General features: G+C 42.8%; 1 protein-coding gene across 1 annotated transcript; it reads left to right on the top strand.

Annotated features, from left to right (window-relative positions):
- Nucleotides 1-860: 860 nt before the first annotated feature.
- slc6a15 (solute carrier family 6 member 15) lies at nucleotides 861-22,943 on the top strand (the record flags this gene model as incomplete). Its single annotated transcript, XM_083973671.1, has 12 exons — nucleotides 861-1,001; nucleotides 2,818-3,338; nucleotides 10,478-10,635; nucleotides 11,322-11,448; nucleotides 12,326-12,507; nucleotides 16,686-16,796; nucleotides 19,385-19,626; nucleotides 19,723-19,921; nucleotides 20,024-20,216; nucleotides 20,994-21,153; nucleotides 21,851-22,013; nucleotides 22,560-22,943. Exons 2-12 carry the CDS (start codon nucleotides 3,038-3,040, stop codon nucleotides 22,941-22,943), a joined length of 2,220 nt encoding a protein of 739 aa, XP_083829797.1. The 5' UTR covers nucleotides 861-1,001; nucleotides 2,818-3,037.

Here is a 22,943-nt window from a genome sequence, read left to right as displayed (position 1 = left end):
AACTATCTGCACCTGTGTCTCCCTGAAATGACATTCATGTGTCATTGAGCTGTCTTCCCAGTTATGTTGTGGTGTCAGTGTTATTTAAATATAATAGCTGTGCTAGATGTGCAGTTAGACCCTACTTTGGTTTCTTTTATGTGTATTGAACAGTGTGTGTGTGTGTGTTTGAACCCTGTGAGTCCAGACTGTGAATGCTGTATTGTTCAGAGCAGCAAGTCACAAGATTTGTTCTTTTATTGTATGACATTATTTTGAGGCTTTTTATGCACAGTGTATTTCTAGAATATTTATTGTCATATTAAAAAAGAAGTAGTTCGATGGTTTTTTTTTATGTCTTGGCTTGATATGTAAATGTATTGGTTACGTGGGTGGATGACGTGTAGATGCAGACCATGATCAAATAATTTACTTTTTTTTTTATTAACTGATTAAAATCCTAAACACTGTGTTAAATATGATATCTATTATTCTGACAATGTAGCGAAATATATCGGTTTAATTTCGCTTTGAATAAATACTGAGCGCGTAAAGGAGCGTTTATAAACAGAGGCACATTGCATCCTTGAGCCCGCCCCCTTGTTCCTGTAGTAGTGGCGCTAACCAAGTAGAGAACAGGGGGGGTCACGGGAAATAAAGATGATATTTTAAGCATAAAATTTCAAATATGCACGGGGGAAAAAACGCAGTTGTGTCATAAAGAGGCGTGTAATTCACATTGTGTGATGTTTAGTGTGGGGTAAAGTGTGCAGGAGCGGTGTGGTGTCCGCGCTTGGAGGCGGAGCACCCCCCGCCAGGAGCGGCCGGTTCCTTGGCTGATATGTAGCCGCGTCTCGGCAGCCGGAGTCAGCAGTGTAGCGCCACTCACACACCGGCAGGTTCTTCCAGTCAGTCCCTCCCCAGAAAACGAGTGATAATGTCTGCCCCGTGCATGTGCTCTCACAATTTCATCCCTTGAGACGCGTCAACTGAGATTAGAAGACGACTGCACTTCCACACAGGTGAGTCCACAGCATCTTCATCTTCACCATCATCATCACTGAGGATGTATTGTTATGTCTTTATAAAGAGATGGATGGATATAGGCTATTGCATCATGTGACGGAGGCTGAGTGTGGGTACCAGTGCGCAGGATGTAGCGGCCAGTGAATGATGAAACATTCACATGGATGTCATGCAGACTGGGCGCGAGGGAGGGGGTTATAGGATGGAAGAAACGAGGGGTGGGGGTGCATTAATTTATGCCTATTCCTCAGAGGACTAATTGTACCCGGGTATAGAACAAGGAGCACATGGCATGCACCGGTTTGACTTGTTTGTTTGTTTTTTTATTTTCATTTTTTAAATTCCTCTCTCCATCCGCATTTTTATTTTTTAAAACCTCCTCCTCCTCTTCATTGTAAACCGGTCCGGTGTTTGACTCGTCATTCCTGAGTCCAGTGCGGGCAGAGAAAGAAAGAAAGAAAGAAAGAAAAAATGGTGAAGCGCTTTTTTTTGTACACCATTGTGCTTCCACTCACCCATCCTCTTTATTCCCATGTAATAATCACGATGCCATGTGTTATTATTATTGCAGCCTCTTATTACTACTGCTGCTGCTGCAGTGGAGGCTGCTTCAGCATCAGCGGTCCTTGTGGCTGCTGTGTGCTGCGTTCAGTGGATTATGAAACGACGGCCCTTTGCCTCATGCAAACCAGGCTAATCTGGAAGCGGTAAAGGAAAATCTATTAATCACTTAATCCTCTGGATGGTGAAAGGCGGCGGGATGGGCATGTGCGGCTCGGCGACACGGGCGCATCGGAAAACACTTTCACACCGCTGATGCGTTTTAATAATAAAGAGGGGAAAAAAAAGGTTTATAGGAGAATTGCAATTTTTCACCAAAAAAAAGGAAGCTGCGAGGATAATGAAATTCAAAAGACAAAAAAAAAAAGCTGCGCACCTTAACCAGCGTCTGGGAGGGCAGTGTCCACACCCATGCATGTTTCCAATACGTTTATAGTGGCATAAATCATGAGGAGGCAGCCCTGTAAATGTGCTTGGTGCGTCTTTGTCAGGACAAAAAAAAAGAAATAGATTAAAATCAACCATGAAAGAGCCGCCGGATGTCTCGCACCTGTCTTCACTCTGTGAAGTTGACATCCTCTCGTATTATTGTGGAGGGGCTTTCCCCATCCCCCGAGAGCTGCGGAGAAAAAAAAAAAGGAGTGTTTGGGTTCGTATGCAAATGGCCTCCTCCCTTCAATTATTCACGAGGCTGGAAACGCGATATTCTCCAAACGTCGACTCGACCTGTCACCGTCTCCGTCCGCGTGCAACAACCGGGACAATGTTTCCAGGCCTGTGGACCTTTTCCCTCTGATTCCTCTTCCTAGAACATGAACCCGTAACAAAAGGAAACCCCATTCACTGATTCTGTTGCCCCCTATCTGCCCATGTGATCGCCATGTGAGAAATAACTCTGCATCATAAAGCTGTGATTCTTTGTGTGGGTTTGCACAGTCAGATAAGATGGTGTGAGCTTTTCTTTCTACAGATGATGTGTTGAGATGTTGTTTTCATTGCAAATCTTTATAAAATTATTAGGTTAGGTTATTAGGTTAATAAAACGTCAATTTTTGTTTTAATTTGGCATCATTTGCACGTTTTGCTTATGCAGCATTAAGTCAAAACGAAACCTGTCAGTGAGCAGGAAATTAAAGTCAGCGTTCGGTTATGACTCGTCTCTGAGGACGATGTGGTTTTGCCCTGGCACACTTGAATTGTCACTTGAATTTGCTGTTCACTTACTGCACTGTTTTCTTCCCTGTGCCGCAGACACTTGGTGATAATGAAGAAATAAACCACTTCATCACTCAACCTCCACAAACTGTCTTTTTACACCCCACGGGCCTTTGAACCCAAACACCATCCAACTTGTTAGCTGTCGAAAAGACACAAATAAAAAGAGACTTTTCCCCCCCGACGCCGGCCCTGCTCCTCCAGCCCCCGCCAACCGAAAAGACTTTCCACCCTTCGCCCTTGATTGCTTTATCAAATGCCCAAAAACAGCAAGGCCGTCAAGAGAGAGCTTGACGACGATGTCACAGAGTCTGTCAAAGACCTGCTTTCCAACGAGGACGCCTGCGACGATTCCTTCAAGAAGAGCTCGCTGATCGTCAACAACCATGAAGGGGAAGGGAAAGAGTGCGACGTGGAGGAAGGGGGTTCGGACGGCGAGGAGGAGGAACGCCCGGCCTGGAACAGCAAGCTCCAGTACATCCTGGCCCAGGTTGGCTTCTCTGTAGGTCTGGGCAACGTCTGGAGGTTCCCCTACCTGTGTCAGAAGAACGGCGGGGGTGAGTTTCTGTTCACAGCCTTCCACTTACAGCTTCGCTTTGCACGTTTGAGCTGACGACCACACACAGTGGGAGTGGGCAGCGCTACTTACCGCCAAACAGAAAAGCGTTCAAACAATCTGTTCACATATTCTTTTCACTCTTACTGCAAAATGAAAATACAGCCAGGACACATGAGAGTTTAGGTGAGAAGACAAGATAGTAAGGCAGCCAAAGCTAAACTGAGAGCACCTGGAGCTCACACTGCAAAAACTCAAAATCTTACTAAGAATATTTGTCTTATTTCTAGTCAAAATGTCATTTCTAGTCGAAACAAATCTAATTATACTTAAAAATAAGACTCATCACATAAAAAGTGGCTTGTTTTTAGACAAATTTGACTTCTTTCAAGCATATTTTCACTTGAAATAAGTAGAAAAATCTGATATTGGAGCATGTTTTTCTCTCTTATTACAGTACAAGCACAAAAACTTGCTTTCACTGGCAGATTTTTATACTTATTTCAAGTGAATTGAAACAAGTGAAAATTATTTAAAAACAAGTTAAGTTTTAGCTGATGAGTCTTATTTTAAGTGGAGAGAGATTAGTTTTGACTAGAAATGAGACATTTTGACAAGAAAAAGGACAAATATTCTTGGAAAGATTTTGAGTTTTTGCACTGCAATGAACAGGAAGACTGCTCTAGGAAGTTTAGTTGAGCCACTTGCCTCCCAATCCGAGACACAATAGAACAACGGCCAAAACAATGAGAATAAAACTCCCATCGTAATAAACCAGAAGTGCATTTTAAAGAGAGGAAAGAGCAGCAATAGAATAGACTTACAAAATGAATATCATTGAAATGAACCTGCAGTAAACCAACCAGTATTTCACTGAGCTGTCAGGCAGCCAGATGCATATTCAGATTAAAACAAATACAGTAACTGGATGACTGTTCTTCTACTGTCAAAGTCTTGGCTCCTCTGTTCTATGAATTAACACAGGAAGACTTCAAAAACCATCTTTGTGGAAGTATACAGCTGGACTGTGTTGATGTATTTTTAATATGCAGATAAGCAGCTCTGAGATCTGCCTAGAATCAACCATGAATGCACAGAAACCAGAATTGTACCTTCCTCTTTTTTGTTGCCTTTTTCAGCCTTGTAAATAGCTGAGAAGTAGGCCTATGTTTACATCCCAGCTTCACACTATGATCATGCAGCTTTCATTACAACACTGTATTAACTCTGAATATGTTGGTAAAAGATCCTGTCTAAACATCTACTCTGCATCAAAGTGTTTGCTAACAGAGTAGACTGTGAGAGTCACTATCACAGAGTTCTTAAAATAGATGCATTATTTATTCCTGTGTCTTGTGCATGGATTTGCATGTCAAAAATTGTGGTTTGTAGCTGCTGTTGCAAGAAAGAACTGCAAAAAGTCTCAATCCACCATCACGTTACAACATTTAAGTCCTCAACTTCATATCTACCTGTATATGTAGAATCAAAATGCTCAAACAGATACAAATACTGCATTTAAACTGTGTTTATTGTGTGAGTGCAGAGCTGCCTACTTGATTTGAAGTGCAAGTAAGAACAATGGTGCAAGATTGCCTCTTATTTTGTATTTGTCTGTCAAAACCAGACTGTCGAGTGACCTTCAGGGTCGACACGTGAGTCACGTGACCGTCTGTGTCTCCGTGTGCAGTCTGCAACATTTCACAAACATAAAAACACACACGTAACCTAATAACACTGCTGCAAACACACACAGAAAACCCATTCTGTGTGCAGCTCTAATGCTCTTGATTGTATTGTAATAATGTAATGACAGCATCTGACCCCTGCTGCAAAAACCACATTTCCCAGAATGCCACGCGCTTTACTACTTTAAAGCCGCTCTGGATGAGGGCTGGCTGGCTGCAGGGGTTTACACTCTAATGTGTATGTGTTGTCTTACTGGGAAGGTTGATAAGGTGCTGCACTTCCCACCTGGAGATTATATAAAGCCATTGACTGCCTGGAGAAAGCTGATTAAATGAAACCGTCTCAGAGCGGTTGGCCAGACAGGATAGACAGGCTCAGTCCCAGTCAAGTTTATTATCAGATCGCGTCTTGATGGGCCACAGCAGCAATAGTTCATTTTCTGTACAATACACGAGGAAACATCCTTAAAATCCCTGAAAGACACTAATGAAAACTAATGGTGTGGAATAGGCTGTTCAAAACTAATCATTATAATCAATATAATTCAGTATTATATTAAGATAGTTAGTATAACCACATTTCTGGAGACAGGTGTAGTATGTGATATGCATTGGGCTGGACTATCAATGTGTATTACTGTGTTAAAATCTACACAAATGAGCATTTCTTAACTAGATGAGTTATAAAATATTCATATTTTTAGTGTTTTAAAGCGTTACTGTGCAACACAGTTCATTAAAATGAACATCAGTCTGTTCTCTAAGTGATTGTGCACACATTTGCTGTGTTGGTTTTGTGTTACGGAGGCATTTTGTTACCGCCTTTCAAACATATTGCTCAACATTAGTATGCAGCGAAGAAGTTAAAATGAAAAACGTCTTTGTTTAGACTTCTCTTGTGTTATGCAATCCCATCTGGGATGAGGCACACACACAGACAAACGCACACTAACACATAAATAAGTTAAATCATATTCTTGCTTACGGATATTTTCGATGACAAAAAAAAAGGAAAGAATTTTGTGTCAACAACAAAAGGACTATGATCTAATCATTAAATACTAATGTAGGAAATAAATCCAAGGTAAAATAAGAAATCCAGAGGGATGTCTAAGAAATGAGTCTATTGATTTTGAATTTCAATGTCAAGTCTTTACTTGTAGAGTGGGTAGGAGGTGAGACAGTGTGTGTGTGTGGGGAGGGAGGGCAGTGGATGGGGGATCTTTGTTGTTGTGAGGTGTGAAGTTTGCAGCTCAGGAGGCCCAGCTCTTTGTGTGCATGTACTTGTAACAAAAAACATAAATCTTTCAGTTTTAGGGTGAAGATTTGGTTTAAGGTTAAGATTAAGTTAGACTTAAGTTAGTTTAAGAGTTAGGCGAGTAGTGATTATTATGGTTATGGATGGGTTAAGTCTCCAGGAAGTGACTGCAGTGCCCTCTGAAGTGACGCACAACATCACTGTCTTTGTGTACCCATACACTGAATCATGTTCTTACAAGTGTGTTTCTGTACATCATTTGCATAAGATCCATCTGTTAGTGTGATAGTGTGTGTTTGTGTATGTGTGTGTGGTGGTCCAGCTCAAAATACAACCTCCCTCGACCCCGTCATGTTTTCAGGTCTGTTTTAAACAGCTCTGGCTGCCCTGCTGTGTTTGACTGTAATTAGATTAAAATGTCAGATCTGGGGCTGAGGGCAGGACTGCGTAAGTGTGTGTGTGTGTGTGTGTGTGTTATTTTGATTGTGTGTGCTTTGTCTGTGTCTTTTATGCACTCACATAAGGAAGAGATACTTTATGTGCATCATGCGTATGCACCTCTTCACCTTTCATCTCTTTACTGTTACTATTTATGATTTCCTTTAATGTCAGGGGGCTGAGTACAGACGGGGCTCTGGTGCTCTGAATCTGCTGCAGCAAAAAGAAGTCGAAACTGGAGATGTAGCTATGAATTCAACCTTTTTCAGACCTATGCAAAATTTAAGGTCTGTTATATATAAATGTTGGTACAGTCATTTAATAATTCAGTATCGCAATCATGCTAAGATAAGATAGCAAAACATTATGGCTGTTGAACAGAAAGTTGCACATTTAGCTTTTAGCTCAAAAGACCTGTTTACAGCCTATACACTCATTAGGTACACTGTTTTTGACCTCTTTTTTTGCCTTTGAAACTGCATTCTTCGTGGCATATATTCAACAAGGTCTTGGAGACATTACTCAAAGTATTTGGTCCATATCGACTTTTCAGCTGCAGATATACGATCCAAATCTCCCGTACCACCACATCCCAAAGATGCTCCTCTACTGGATTTAGATCTGGTGAGCCCAGCTTGGAGGAACATTGTCGTGTACAAGAAGCCAGTTTGAGATGATTTGATCTTTATGACATGGATGGTGCAGTATCTGGAAGTAGCGATCAGAAGATGGTCCAATGTGGTTAATAAAGGGATGGACATTGTCAGCTCTGGTTGTCTCCAACACCCCATCGGTAGAAGGCAGGATGGATCTGTGCTTTCACGTTGTTTCTGCCAGATTCTGACCCGACCATCCAAATGTTGCAGCAGAGATCAGTCATTTTTGATCCTCTATTGTCCACTTTTTGTTTTGTGGTCTTCTGCTGCTGTAGCTCCAAAGCTTCAAAGTTCAGCATGTTGTGCGTTCAGAGATGTTCTTGTCGTCTGGACGTTCTCCTCTGACCTCTGGCCATCTCAACGCCCAAATGCATTGAGTTACATTAGCTCTGGTGTTACCTGAGGTCAAAAATATTGGTGCGAACTGGCCAATAGAGTCGGTGCACACCCATGACGTTTAGCAAAATTTTCGCAACACTTCTTGGTCAACCAGAAACAGAAATGCTGCACCTCAACCACAGACGCATCAAAAACCTTTGGCCATTAATTATCTGTGTAATTATTCATTAATTACCCTGTGCATCCTATTTCTCTATCCTCCAATTAAAAATCTACTCAAACATTACTACAGGTATTTTGAATAAGACGGTTAATCCCATACTGTACTACAAACACCCCGGCGCATGGCACTGCCCAGACTGGTTAAACAAGCATTTTCACCTTCATACTACAACTATTGGAACTATTTTAAGAAAAAGATGACACGTGCTCTGATCAGACTTCTTCTCAAAGTGCCGTCACTGTTTGAATATCCAGAGGGAGGCTGTCGAAGGTTTTAAGAGACAATGGAGACCGTGGGGGGTTTTGATGCCGACTGATGTCAAAGCTTCTCTCCAGACTCAACTGTGTACTCAGTGCACCAGAATTAGATGTGTTAATATTAGAAACCAGTTCATATACTGTACACACACACACACACTTAAAACAACATATCGACACACATACACACACATTTACTTCCTGTCTGTGACCACTCCCATCGAAGCCAAACCTGGGCGGGACAGCAGGGACTCAGGAAAGGACCTGAATCAACGTCCTGCCAGATGAAACAATAAACTCTGTTGAAACAGGGATGAAACCAATCTTAAAAACAATACACCCATGACGGAAGTTTTGATGTTGTCATCAGCGTCTCGGTGCAAAACACTGCACTGTAGTACCCACCAGTGATATCATTTGATGTTGTGGTTTAGCCCATGGGAGGAGGGAAAATAAAAGAGGGCACAGGGGGATTTTTGTTTTGTTTTGTTTTGACAAATTTTCTGTTGATGAAATATCACTTCAAAGAGTGTTTTCAAGGAAAGACTGTCTGGTTTTTCCACCAGTGCAGTTTTTGAGGCTAGAGACTGTCTTCAAATGTGATCACAGCAGCGCCTGTCAACAGAGTAGCGACTAGTCTTTACTCCTCGGTTCTCATGGGTCAGAACAAACCCAACTTTGAAACCTGCTTTCATTTGGATCTCATCTGCACACCTGTTCAGTTGGTGTTTTTCAACCTTGGGGTCGGCACCCCATGTGGGGTCGCCTGAAATTCAAATAGAGTCGCCTGAATTGTCTAGTATTTGATACAAAAAATGACTGATACCAATATTTTTTTAGCTAATTATTATCTCAAGGAAATTTCAATCGAACGCAACTGGACTTGGTTATTTGTCTTAGAAATTTCTTTCGAAGACAAATAACCAAGTCCAGCTGCACTCGATTGAAATTTCATTGAGATAACTACAGTATGACCTGGATGAATGAGAATATTCACAGGCTTAGCTAAATATTATTCTTTTTAAAATTATGATTAAAAACACCACACACAATCTTAAACGACTGTATTCTATACTTTTACTTTCTCAAATATAAATTGAGTTCAAATAAAATGCAGCATATAAAAATAGCTAAACTGGCGCATCTTGATTGACGGGGTCGCCAGAAATTTGTGATGTTAAAATGAAAAGGTCATGAGCCAGAAATGGTTGGAATTGGAACCACTGTGTTACAGTAAGTTGTGTGACTGTTCCTTTTACAGTCGCGATGCCATTGTGGTGATTAAAAAAAGAACAAAAAAGAAAATAACACCTCTGTGGTGGTTAAGCTACAGGAGGTGCCTCTTGAACCACATTGTGCCATGACGACAATCACGGTGGGCTCTGACACAGTTCTGTGGCAGACTTCTCTGAAATCTTGTGATGAAAATATTTCTTAAAAGTCCTAGTCCACACCACATGGAACATACTTTGTGTGGCATCATATGTAAAAGGAAAATAAAAGGCACATTATTTTGAAACCTTGTGCCACTGAACGCATCTAACTAACCACCACCGGCCATTTCCTCTGAACAAAGACTTTTAGGTTCTCTCGTCCTCTTCCTACCGTCATGTGCCTGACAGTGTTACTGCTCATGTGAACTCTGACCATCACAAGAGATGTGATGTATTTTATTTCACCACAATATTACAGCCTGTGTTACTGTTAGTCATTCACCCTGAAACCTTAATTCTAGGGAAGAACATCATCTTTGTAATGTGTAATTTAGGTAATTTCAGACCTCAGTGTCTTTGCCTGTTTCCTGCATTATTTTTCATTGCACCAGACACAGAGGGGGGTGGGGGGTTAGAGGGGGGGTATTAGGTGGGGACACAGCTGCAGCTCAGCAGATGTGTGCATTGTAATTTCTGTGTGTAAAGGGTGATAATGAGACGGTGTCTGTCTCACTTGTGCTTTGCTGTTGTGCGTTTTATGTTTGTTTTTTTAGCAAATGTGTCACCAGCGGGGGGGCATGAGGCAGTAGAGCAGTTAAAGGCAGTGTGTGTGTGTGTGTGTGCGTTTCCACACAGCATGTGGCAAACAGACACAGAGAGAGAGACAAACCTGGTTAAAGAAATAAATATATAAAGAAATAACTCCAGTTTGTTCCCATGTGCTCGTCGGCTGCTTTCGGGAACGGTAACGGTGTCAGATCACAGCTCTGATGACACAGTTTCCCTCTCCTCCTTGTGTGTCCTTCGTCTAACAAACTCGTGCTCTTGTGTTGTTTTTGCGCCGGCAGGAGCGTACCTGGTGCCCTATCTCATCCTGCTGATATTGATCGGCATCCCGCTGTTCTTCCTGGAGCTGGCCGTGGGACAGCGGATCCGCAGGGGCAGCATCGGGGTGTGGAACTACATCAGCCCTCGTCTGGGGGGCATCGGCTTCGCCAGCTGTATGGTGAGTATAGAGTACAGTCATAGTGTATTGGCATTGGGCAGTAATCGCGTAATGGGTGACATAAGCAACAGCAACATTAGGCACAGTAAAAAAAAACAAAAAAAAAACAACAGCAGTTTTCTTTCCCAAAAAGATTAAATATTTAATTCCAAAACAAAAAACACATGAATTATTCTTGAGAACAAATACTGCGTGTTGGAAGAAAAATGCATCCTGAGGCCAATTCATGGCATCTCTGGCATCTCGTAAATCCTTCTTAGGGAAAATGATCTGGTGCAAAGAAAGTGATGTAATGATGGAGCAGCAGCAAGAGCTGAATGAAATCGCTGATGTGAAATTTCAACTTTGAAATGACCCATAATAATGTATAAAATGAGATTTCCATGTTTGTTTTTATTATCATAAAGCAGGCGTAGGCTCCATATAAAGACCCACAGATCAAAGTGCACACAGCTTTTATCTAGAAACTCCCTAAAAGGAGCTGTCTGGGGGGAAAAAAGTGCAACATAGGAATCTTAAGCTACAAATTAACAGAACATAAAGATGCTGTACATGGGTCTTTCATGGAGGTACCATCCCTTTGTCACTCTTTACCCAGAAAGGAAAGCACCCTCTTGCTGCAACAACAAAACAAAGATACAGCTGTTTCCGAGCGTGTGAAGTGAACTTGTGTCTTTTACCTGCAGGTGTGCTTCTTCGTGGCTCTCTACTACAATGTCATCATCAGCTGGAGTCTCTTCTACTTCTCCCAGTCTTTCCAGCAACCTCTGCCGTGGAATGAGTGTCCACTCGTCAAGAACAAGACCAGTACATGTGAGTGTCCTGTAAAACTTAAAGGGATAGTTCCAACGTTTTGGCAAATTGGCTCATCGCCATAATCCCTATAGACCGTTTCAGAGAGTATAAACAAATACAGGTGTTACCAAGGATACTAATTAAGGCTCCATTCCATTTAGTGTACCAGAGCGTTTTCTAATGAGCCACACCTGTCTTTGTTTATACTCTCTGAAAGGGTCTATAGTTTTAGGAGTAGGTTTGTTACCAGTGGAGCAGAGCCGTGAGCTGCTCAGAGCTACGCTATGGAGGCTCATGGGATTTCTTGGTTTCCCTCATCAAACTCATCAAATACACAATCCAACAGCTCCAAAACACTCTGGTGGACAAGTTGTGACCTGCACATTCACCACGCTATGAGATAATAACAGAACGTTACCAGACAGAGTTGTTTTAGAGGTAAATACAGAGACTGCTTGCTGAAAAACTGCACCCGACAGGAACGCACATCAGCGGTTTTGTATGAATTTACCTCGAAAACAACTCTGTCTGGTAACGTTGTGTTATTATCTCATAGCGTGGTGAATGTGCAGGTCACAACTTGTCCACCAGAGCGTTTTGGAGTTGTTGGATTGTATATTTGATGAGTTTGATGAGGGAAACCAAGAAATCCCATGAGCCTCCGTAGCGTAGCTCTGAGCAGCTCGCGGCTCTGCTCCACCGATCTAAAAGTAGCTTGCACCGACAATTAAAGGTAACAAACCTACTGCGATGACTATAGGGATTATGGCAATGAGCCAATTTGCCAAAAATGTTGAACTATCCCGTTAAACACCGCAGTTCATTTCTGGTGAAATATGGGTGTGAAACAACAAGACCGAGGTCGGTTAACTCTCAACTCTCATTCTGTGCGTAGATGTGGAGCCCGAGTGCGAGAAGAGCTCGGCCACCACCTACTACTGGTACCGCGAGGCCCTGGACATCTCCGACAGCATCTCCGAGGGCGGAGGACTCAACTGGAAGATGACGGTGTGCCTACTGGTTGCCTGGTTGATGGTCTGCCTCGCCATGATCAAGGGAATCCAGTCTTCTGGGAAGGTAAGCACGAGTTGGGAGTTTCTACAAGCAAAAATAACTGGAGAAATGAGATTTTAACTAGTAGAGAATTAGGCAGGAGAGGAGAAAGATCCCGGGAGCAAAGGCCTACTACAGCTGCCGTACAATCCTGGCAGCTTGGCCTTGATAAGTACATAAATATAACTCTCATGCCCTGTAAAATAGGCAGCGGTGACGGAAACAAAGGGGCATTTCTCGCCAAGTGTTTTGAAAACCCTCTCATATATAATTACCTCACGTTAAAGTCAAGGCTTATCGAGGGCCAACTCTTTGGGTGCCGGGTTTAAAAGACGCTGCTGCCGAGCGACTCCTGAAAATGTGACTTGGCAAATTTTTCTAATCATACATTCTCAGATATGATCCCAGGAGCTCATGTGATCTTGTGTGGGATTTCTGGGCTCGGCTTACTTTAGCTTAGTGTAACAAAGCTGACAGTAGCGTGACTAGCATCCGGAAGGATTAGCCCACTGGCAAGAGGTTCGGCGTTCGCATGCAAACTCACCCCACTCCTCTTTTCTTTTTCTCTTTTTTAAACGCAGGTGATTTTTATCATTCCTTACTTTTCCTCACACCACATGATGAGCATTAGCCGGTGCACGTCCAAGGTCGAAGTCAAGCCTGGGCTAATTGGAAGTGGTCACACTTTTTTAATGTTCCCAGAGTTTAGGAAGCTTTGATGCAGAAGTTATTCGATTTTGGTCTTACCCCCCAACTTCTTATGTTAGGTTGGTTACAGCAGAAGTGTGAGGTCAAACCTGATACAGTGAATTTGAATAGAATAAGGTCTTGCAGATTTTTTTTGTATCAGCCAAGAGCTTGAATGAGCTGAACAATGAAACAAGTCGCTGTAACGGAGCCAAAGTTGTGGAGAATTAAAATTCTACTCTTCAAATCCATTGGGATTTTTTAGCATCTTATAGTATTATTTTGGTTTTACAATCTTGGCAGAGCCCAAACCACAACTTTTCAATGGGATGATCAAGTTTCTGCCAGTTAACAATTGTTCGTCCCAGTGTAATCAAAAGAATTCATCATCTTTAATAGAGATATATTTGACATTATTGTGGCAAGACACTTAAAATTTGTTCTTTTTTTCTTCTAATTATAATAATAATACGTCATATGGAACTTTCCTTTATCATAAAACTAATGTGGCTCATTAAAACTAGCTTTTCTCATTATAGCATCACTTAGTATGCAGTTATATAATAAGAAAAGGAAGAAAGAGATCAATCATTGCCTAAATAGACCTTGTAGACAGTAACAGATTTACACAACCCTATTATAAGAATGTAACTCCATCGGTATGGGGAAATGTGGCTGTCACCAGCCTAATGAGTTTTCCCACCACTCTAATCCTTGGGAGTCATTGTCCTTAGCTCAGGTCTTATCCCAACAGCTGTCTACTGTACACTTGGTGCCCAGTGAGAGCGCTTCGTCGTTTGCACCTCAGTTCACAACAACAGCCACAGACAAAACAAGATGGATTCCTCCGACGGCAGCGGCGCTTTAATCTTGGCCTCTGCCACGGTGATTTGCAGAGCTAGACAGTCTCATTTCCCCCGTCTGGCACATCCTGTTGCCTGGCAAGAAATGTCACTGATAACCGCAATCATTGTCACAGTCACTATCGCAACCGCTGCCGTGTCATAGGGGCCGCTGCGTTAGCATTCATGATTTTCAAGTCCTTACTCTGCCATTATAAAAAAGAAAGAACTGATTTGCTAAAACAGTGATAGATATATTTTTGCGCCAATTAAAAAGGAAAAAAAAGAGCTAAACAGAAATGAAATGACTGGGTGCTCGTACAGTTTGAGCCAGATGGTCGTCCTCCAACTACCTGGTGTTTCTGGACAGGCTTTTTTTTTCCTTTTTCTTTTTTTTTAAGTTGGCCAGAGAAGAAATGGATGCATGAACTTTCCCTCGAAGGGGCCAACTCCCAAGTGTCTTTGAAGTTTAATCGCCACTGTGCGGCATAAAAGAATAATAATGCCCTCTCCACCCGTGTTCACACAAAAGCCTTTTCCGAGGAATATCCCCACCGCGATCTGCATTTCTGTCCCGTTTTTGTATGTGTGTGTGTGTGTGTGTGTGTGTGTGTGTGTGGGTGGGCGTGAAAGGGATCAGGCTGTTTTGGTTGCCATGGTTATACGCGCTCTTTTGGCTTGGTTTGATTGTTAAAGAGTGTGGCCAAAAAAGAAAAAAAAGGGGGGAGTTGGGTGGGGGGATTTTTGGCTCATAATAGAGGAGAGAGGAGGGCTGTCATAGATTTAGTAAATGGTGAAATTCACTGAAAATATCCAAAGCTGTCAATCAAGGTTTTGTGTATTTTTGTCTCCGTGGGGAGGGGGGGGCTTCAACTTTTAGTATTCGTCCGTGAAGATAACAGTGGCGTTCTCAAAAAGTGACCTTTGCAAAGAAGCACATGCTATCTGCCCTGACATTTAATCTTCCATATAAAAAGTGCTCTCTCCACTAGAACACAACACATGAGGTCATAAAGGGACAGATATCTGCTTATCACTGCAAACAGCAGCCTGTTTGGCTTCGAGGTGACCGAGACCACAACCATGTTCTCAAACAGGAGCTCCCTGCCGGCTAAAGCAAAAACAACAACTTACTTCATAAATTATGAATTTGACCTTTAAAACTTTGGATCTCCACCTGAAAAGCATTGAACTCTGTGAAGATAAAGGTTTAAATCTTTTATAAATTAAATCCTATTTGTTGGTTTGATATCATCCTTATCTTTCTTTGTGTCTGTGCTGCATAGACCGAGCATCAAGGCATTTTTTTTGATAATGAAAGGAAGATCTACATTTAACAGGGTACCCGGTGTGATTTTCTAAATGTATAGCACAAGTTTAGGCTTCAAAAAAACCTACATTATAGGTAAACAAAGTCAAGGGACAAACACCTCAGACTAAGTGTCGCAAAGTGCTTTTTGTATTCTGCAGATTAGAGACTTGAGCTCCACAAACCTTTTCCCTTTAAGATGTGACACGGTGCTGCAGGGCTTACATGAGGACCACCGTGTAGGAGACGCAGTGTTTCTGAATCACCCAACTGTGCATGTGACTCAACCCCTCAACTATCTCCCAGTGTCTGCATCCACACCCTGCTTATAGTCCAGTAAAGCCACAAGTTGCAGTGTTGCAGCTGAGTCAGACCTTCAGTCCTGCCCTCAAGCCTTTAAACTGCCATCTTGTCGTATACAGAGGGGGCCTCAGGTTTAGAAGTGTGTAGTGTGCAAGTTTTTAAAAAAAAGACACAGGGCCCCAGCGTCTGATTAGCGTGATAATGAGACAAAAGGTCTTGCAAAGACCCAGCAGCTACCAGCGCTGCCCTGGGACCCTGCTGATATTAGTTACACAACATTCACGGCACATTTTTTCGTTAATTTATCATGACTGTCATAGACACTAGAAGAAAAAAGAAAGAGAAAAGAAAATGCTTATAAAATGTCTCAAACACAAACCTCTCAGCTGCAAAACCTACAGTAGATACTAGACGGGGAACAAAAGGAAATGTAATGAAGCATCATCAGTGTCAAGACAGAGGAGCTCAGGTTTCAGTCTGTGTTCTGCACAATTTGATGTTCCTGTCGAATTATCACCATATTTAGACCGAGACATTCACACTCTTATCATCTGACAGGAACTGAACAGCAGTTACTGTATCTTTATCTCTTAGAAAAAAAAACTTGAAATGCACAAAAGGCAGCAGATTAGAATGAGGTACAACGTACGTCACAATTGGCCTATTTTAAGTCGGACCATGAAAACATTATCTGACTCGAGACTAGGTCACTGGCATTAACAATAATTTTCACATACAAAAAAGCAGTTTTCTTTGACTTTTAGCATCTTGTTATCACTAGAATTACATTTTGCCTTTGTCGTTTCTAATGTCCCATATTGTATAAAGACAGATTTCCATGTCTCTTTTCAGTACAAGGCAGATCTAGGTTCTATATTAATACTGTGAATGCAGCCTGTATTCAGAAGCTGAGCCTTAAAAAACGAGTTGTCAGGACTTCTGTAACTTTGTGATGTCAACAAAGAAATCACAGGGTGAACCACAGGCCCTGCGTTACCTCATACTGACAGTAAAAGTTTTGGTACCGTACCGTTTTAATACTACGCTGTTTTTCCTGCCAGGTGATGTACTTCAGCTCCCTGTTCCCGTACGTCGTGTTGATCTGCTTCCTGATCCGGGCTCTGCTCCTGAAGGGCTCCGTGGATGGGATTCGTCACATGTTCACACCCAAGGTACAGTAATGTAATGGTAGCGTTTCCTTTAAAATCTGCTGAAACAAGTACAACAGACTGAGCAACAGTGCTGTCAAGAGACAAAGGAAAAGCCCCCTGGGGAGTAAGTCTTTTTGTGCATTGCTTTTTTTTTTTTTTTTTAGCCAAAAGGAGGGACATCTCTATCGTTTTTTACATTCTGAATTAATCCACTTAAATCATTTTGTACAGAAAATAGTGCCATTTTGTTAAATAGACAGAACAAAACAAAATATATCAGGTTTATTACTCACTGTATATAACAAAGGAAACAATCAGATAAACAAATCCAATGGTTTCAGCTCTTTTTGAGAGCACCATTGTCTGAAATCTGTAACACACGGCTGTTATTTCTCATTTATGTTTATATTCTCCACTGAAAATCAAGGTTTTAATATTTAGTATTAATCATCCAGCCTCTGTTAAAATCAACCCCACTCATTGTCTGTCTGAAGTCTGGAGTCTGCGCTGCGATAGGCCGTCTCCTCGGCAGCAACAGGCCAATGGCACCTCGGGCCGTGGAGCCACGTTGCCATGGCAACAGGGGTTACTGAGGCTTTATGTAAGCAACCAGACGAAGATGCTCGTTCTGTCTGTCTCGTCTCGTGTGTCTGCTCAGTCTCGCCAGCTGACATCTTAAGGCTTCAAACAACATGTTGTGCCACCGTCTTTCGTTGTAACGGCGGACTTCAAAGTCATGCTGCGAGTGTGTGTGTGTGTGTGTGTGTGTGTGTGTGTGTGTGTGTGTGTGTGTGTGTGTGTGTGTGTGTGTGTGTGTGTGTGTGTGTGTTCTGCTTTTGTGCTCAGAACAGTTTGAGATCTCTGACTGTCATAGAATAAAAAAATAAAATTAAAAAACTACCAGGTGGAAACTGTCGAGATACCAGCTGTCATTAAGCAAGATGGTGCACTGGGGGTCTGCCAAACACAGACATGATATGTTAATTATTTTAAAATATGAAAAGATAAGCAGTGAAGTGGGAACACTATTTGATCATGAAGATTAAAGACCTAAATGTCAATATTTAACTTTGACTTAAAGCAGAAGTAAGTGATATATTTGTGTTAATATAAGTCTTAAATAGTTATATCTTCCGACAGCAATCACTTACATAGACACAGTCGGCAAGCAAGGAAACGTCACTTCCGGTTAGGGCCGTGGGGGAAAACAAACCGTTTTCCCCATACACACTCATGCAAAAAGGCGGCATTTTAAACCTTTGTCAAACGCTTGTTCGCCGTCCTGTCTTAGTTTTAATCACATGTATATGCTGACAAAGAGCTATATATTAGAAAACTCATCACGATCTGGGTCGATTGCTGTCTGTACATCTTAAAATATAAAGTTTTCACAGCCATAGCCTACACCGAGTCAGCAGGGTCGGCAACCTTCACTTCCGGTCAGAGCGTTACACGTTTGGAGAAGATGAGCGAAGTTCCGATATAAACGTTCAGGTTGTGGTTTTTGAATTTATTTGCGGTGCAAAATAATACACAATAACTCAGGCAGTGTCTACGAGTGTCTAGAGCCGGCCGGCGGCGACTAAGAGAGCGTCAGAGCCGTGGGGGAAGACAAATATGACTGACTGTGAAATACCTAATATTTTTAAATGTACGGACAACAATCGACCCAGATCGTGATGAGTTTCTAAAAATATAGCTCTCTGTCAGCATATACATGTGATTAAAACTAAGACAGGACGGCGAAAAAGCCTTTGACAAAGGTTTAAAATGCCGCGTTTTTGCATGAGTGTGTATGGGGGACACGGTTTGTTTTCCCCCACGGCCCTAACCGGAAGTGACGTTTCCTTGCTTGCCGACTGTGTCTATAGAGTGTTTGGACTGAAACACGGGTCTGTCAGTCACTCTGCTCTGCTCTGAGCCGAGGAGAAAACATTTATCGTATCCTACAGTTTTTATCCAATGAGGAGAGAGAACGGCATGCAGGGCTGTGTGTGCAGCCAAGGAACGCCGTGAATGTGGCGACGTAGGGACGAGGACTGTTATGGTGCGTTCAAGGAAACTCGTTTTTTCCGACCTGTGAAGTCGTACCAGTTCGATCTGGTACATAGACTGTACAAAAAGACGTACTGGTACGATTTCACCGGTCGGAAGTTACGAGTGGCCGTTATAGTGACTTTCACCGGTTAAACAGGTCGGAAAAACACGAGTGGGTTGCATGGAACGCTACAAAGTTGTAAGTTGTGACTTGAAGCTGTAATTTATGATTTCAAAAGCCTGCCTGGAACGCAGCATTAGCGAAAACGACCGGATCACTCACTTCTGCTTTAATTGTCCCCATGTCAACTCAAGGTCCCATATTTTGCTTTTTCTATGCTTTAAACTGTATTTAACAGTACATGAGTGACTGGAGCTGGCATAGCAGGTATCATCATGTGACCTCAATGATGATCTAACATTGGTCACATGACACAAACTGAATTCAAAGCAGCAAATCCTCAGATTGGAGAAGCTGCAACCAGCCAACACTTATTTACGTATAACGTTATTTGAGCTGTATACGAGCGCTTCACTAACCCTAAAACTGTGTCCGTGCTCTGTGTTTTCAGCTGGAGATCATGTTGGAGGCGAAGGTGTGGCGAGAGGCGGCCACGCAGGTCTTCTTCGCGCTGGGCCTCGGCTTCGGCGGCGTCATCGCCTTCTCCAGCTACAACAAGCGGGACAACAACTGCCACTTTGACGCCGTCTTGGTGTCTTTTATAAATTTCTTCACCTCCGTGCTGGCCACCCTGGTGGTGTTTGCCGTGCTGGGCTTCAAAGCCAACATCATGAGCAGCAAATGTGTAGCACTGTGAGTAGAAGTTAGTTTCGAAAACCAGAGCAGATATTTGGTAGATGTTGTTGTAAGAAGAAAAGAAATTAAATTCCTTGTCTGTTTCCTTCTTAGCAACACCAATAAGATTGTGGCGTTGCTGGGTAATGGCATCGATGCAGGCCTGATCCCCCACCACATCAACCTCACTCAGGTTAGTCAAGTCAGTGTTGAAGACTACCACCAGATGATAGAAATCATCAAAGGGGTGAAGGAGGACGAGTACCCGAAACTGGGACTGGAATCCTGCAGCATTGAGGACGAGCTCAACAAGGTACAGAAAACAACAACATACCTACCGTAACACATATCTCAGTCCTTGCTGCTGATTGTTCACCTCCACTTCTTCTTCTTCTTCCTCTCTGCCCATCGACAGGCGGTCCAAGGCACGGGCTTGGCCTTCATCGCCTTCACAGAGGCCATGACCCACTTCCCAGCCTCGCCCTTCTGGTCCGTCATGTTCTTCCTCATGCTGGTCAACCTCGGCCTCGGCAGCATGTTCGGCACCATCGAGGGCATCCTCACTCCGCTGATAGACACTTTCAAAGTCCGCAAGGAATTTCTTACAGGTGAATAACTGAACGCACTTGTGAGAAAAGTGGAAATGAAGGTGTTTTATATAATTCTTATCATGTATAAACACCAATCAGCCACAACATTACAACAGGGGAACAGGTTGATGTATGTTCTGTAAGAGTGGGTCATTTTTTTATGTTGCATGCTGAGGTTAGATTAGATTATCATCCCTGCAACTCTTTAACTGCTCCAAAAATGGATAATGTTGTCCAATTGCAAGTCTCATATTCCCATTTTTGGCTTTGTTGGCTCCGTTCCCGTCTTTAAACCAAAGATAATACAGTCTAACCCTCCATGTGCATTAAAAGACAAACAGAAATTAGTAAAAACTTACTTTTATTGAGAAATTCCTCCAGGAGTGGATGGGGAAAAAAGAAGCTCCAGCAGAGGAAGCAGCAAAACCGCTTTGATTAATGAGACTCGGTGGCTGCTCCACAGTGCAGTGAACAGATGTGGGCCATCCTGCTGTTCGTTTGGCTCTAACAGCTTTAAATGGGTCCCGCTCCACTTTAACATACTCCAGCACAGCTCAGTTTATCTCCGCTCCTCCTGTTTGGGTTTGGGTGTGAGTGAGCCGATACTGGCCCACTATGAAACACCACCACACACCTACTGGTTTATGCAGATGTACAGCAGTGCTTTTTCTTTTTTTTAAAGGTTAATGCTCCTAATCCTTCTTACACTCCCTCCTTATTAGACAATGAATGTGAACCGTTACAGTGACACGTACTGTAGCAGAAAGGATCTAACAACGTGTGTCTGTCCTGCAGTGGGCTGCTGTGTGTTGGCCTTCTCCATTGGTCTCCTGTTTGTTCAGCGCTCAGGGAACTACTACGTGGCCATGTTCGATGACTACTCGGCTACTCTGCCTCTGCTCATAGTGGTCATACTGGAGAACGTGGCAGTCGCTTGGGTTTATGGAATTGATAAGTAAGTGCACATCATTATCATTATTCGCATATCTTCTTAATTTTGCTTTAAGTATTCAACATTTATTCACATTTATGGGGACACATACCGTACTTTTCGGACTATTGAGCACACCATAAGCCGGACCACCTAAATTTTAAAAGAAAATACATTTTGTACATATATATATAGGCTGCACTTGAATATAAGCTGCAGGTTTTCATGTTGTAACGAGATATTCACACAGAAAGACAGTAGGGAACTGTGCAAGTCTGCTCGCTGTTTTGGTTACGCTCCTCTCAGCCATGTGCATTTGTTTACAACAAAGCCTACAAAAAATCAATAAATGGAGCGAACGGATAACGTTACATAACATATACGATGTTACGGCGTGTGTGTTTGTGTAGTCTGAACCGTCATAAACAAAAGATTACAGGTTACGGAGCGCATTTGTGTTGCGATGTGCGGAGACGAGAGCTGGGACACCGGGGCGGGCGAAAAAAGTAGCGTCTTATAGTCCGAAAAGTACGGTAGTCTATTATTGGAATCCCTGAGTTGGTATGTTATCGAAAATTATTTGAATGAAACCATAAAGGCAATATATAAATATAAATATATAAAGGTAATCAGGTTTATAAAGAACATGAAACTATTGTGTATTCTTTACCACACACATTTGATCTCACCTCATGCTGCTTTGCTGCCGCCGCTCTCTCAGATTCTTTGAAGACCTGAAGGACATGCTTGGCTTTACGCCGTTTCGCTTCTACTACTACATGTGGAAGTACATCACGCCCATCCTGCTGCTGGTTCTCCTGTGCTCCAGCTTAATCCAGCTGACCATGACGCCGCCCAGCTACAGTGCCTGGATACAGGAAGAGGTGAGTCAACGTCTCCGGCTCGTCTCTCCTGAGACCGGGGATCAATGGGGAGGTGGAAGTCCACCTACTTGGTAATCCTGGAAGAGGTAAAAAGCAGATTTAAGGGTTCAAAGTAAAAACCAGGCAGTAGCTTAAAAAAAAAACAGGAGGGAAATTTCGGTTTTCACTGATAAACACATGTTCAGCATCCTTTAACCCTCGGACAATCAACAGGATGTGTAGTCTACCACACAGACGTCCAAGCACCTGTTTGATCACAGTCATTTTAAAACCGATAGTAAGTGGAGCAAAGGGCAAATGGGAGTATGCATCCAAGCAAGTGAAAAGAGTGAAGTAGACACCTGAAATGATTGGTCAATAGTAGTTCATTCAGTCTACAAAATGAAATTTCACACCCCTGATGGCTGCCATTCCTTATTTGTCTAACAAAGACTTTTGAAGCAGAGAGAGAATAATCAAAATGTAATACAACTTGGCACAAAAACAGGTCATTTTCTTTATTTACAACTGTTAAAACATCGTGTTTTTCTCATGTTTGTCCTCCAGGCCAAAGAGCAGACCTTGCGCTTCCCTCCGTGGGGCATCGTCGTCTGCATCTCCCTGGTGGTGATGGCCGTCATGCCCGTGCCCGTGGTCTTCGGCCTGCGCTACTTCAACATCATCGACGAGAACACCACCGGCCTCTCCACCGTCTCCTACAAGAAGGGCCGCATCATCAAGGAGAGCGCCCGGCCGGGGGAGGACGACGACACCAGCCTGATCCAAGGCAAGTCGCCCAGCGAGGCCCCCTCACCGATGCCTGGCAACAGCATCTACCGCAAGCAGAGCGGCACCGGCGGCGGCCCTGATGCGGACACCGCGCCCAACGGCCGTTACGGTATTGGTTACTTGATGGCCGACATGCCGGATATGCCCGAGTCGGACTTATAA

This window comes from Trachurus trachurus (genome assembly GCF_905171665.1).
Source record: "Trachurus trachurus genome assembly, chromosome: 6".
Taxonomy (NCBI): Eukaryota; Metazoa; Chordata; class Actinopteri; order Carangiformes; family Carangidae; genus Trachurus; species Trachurus trachurus.
Note: the sequence above shows the minus strand (reverse complement) of the source record. Positions and strands in the feature narration are given on the sequence as shown.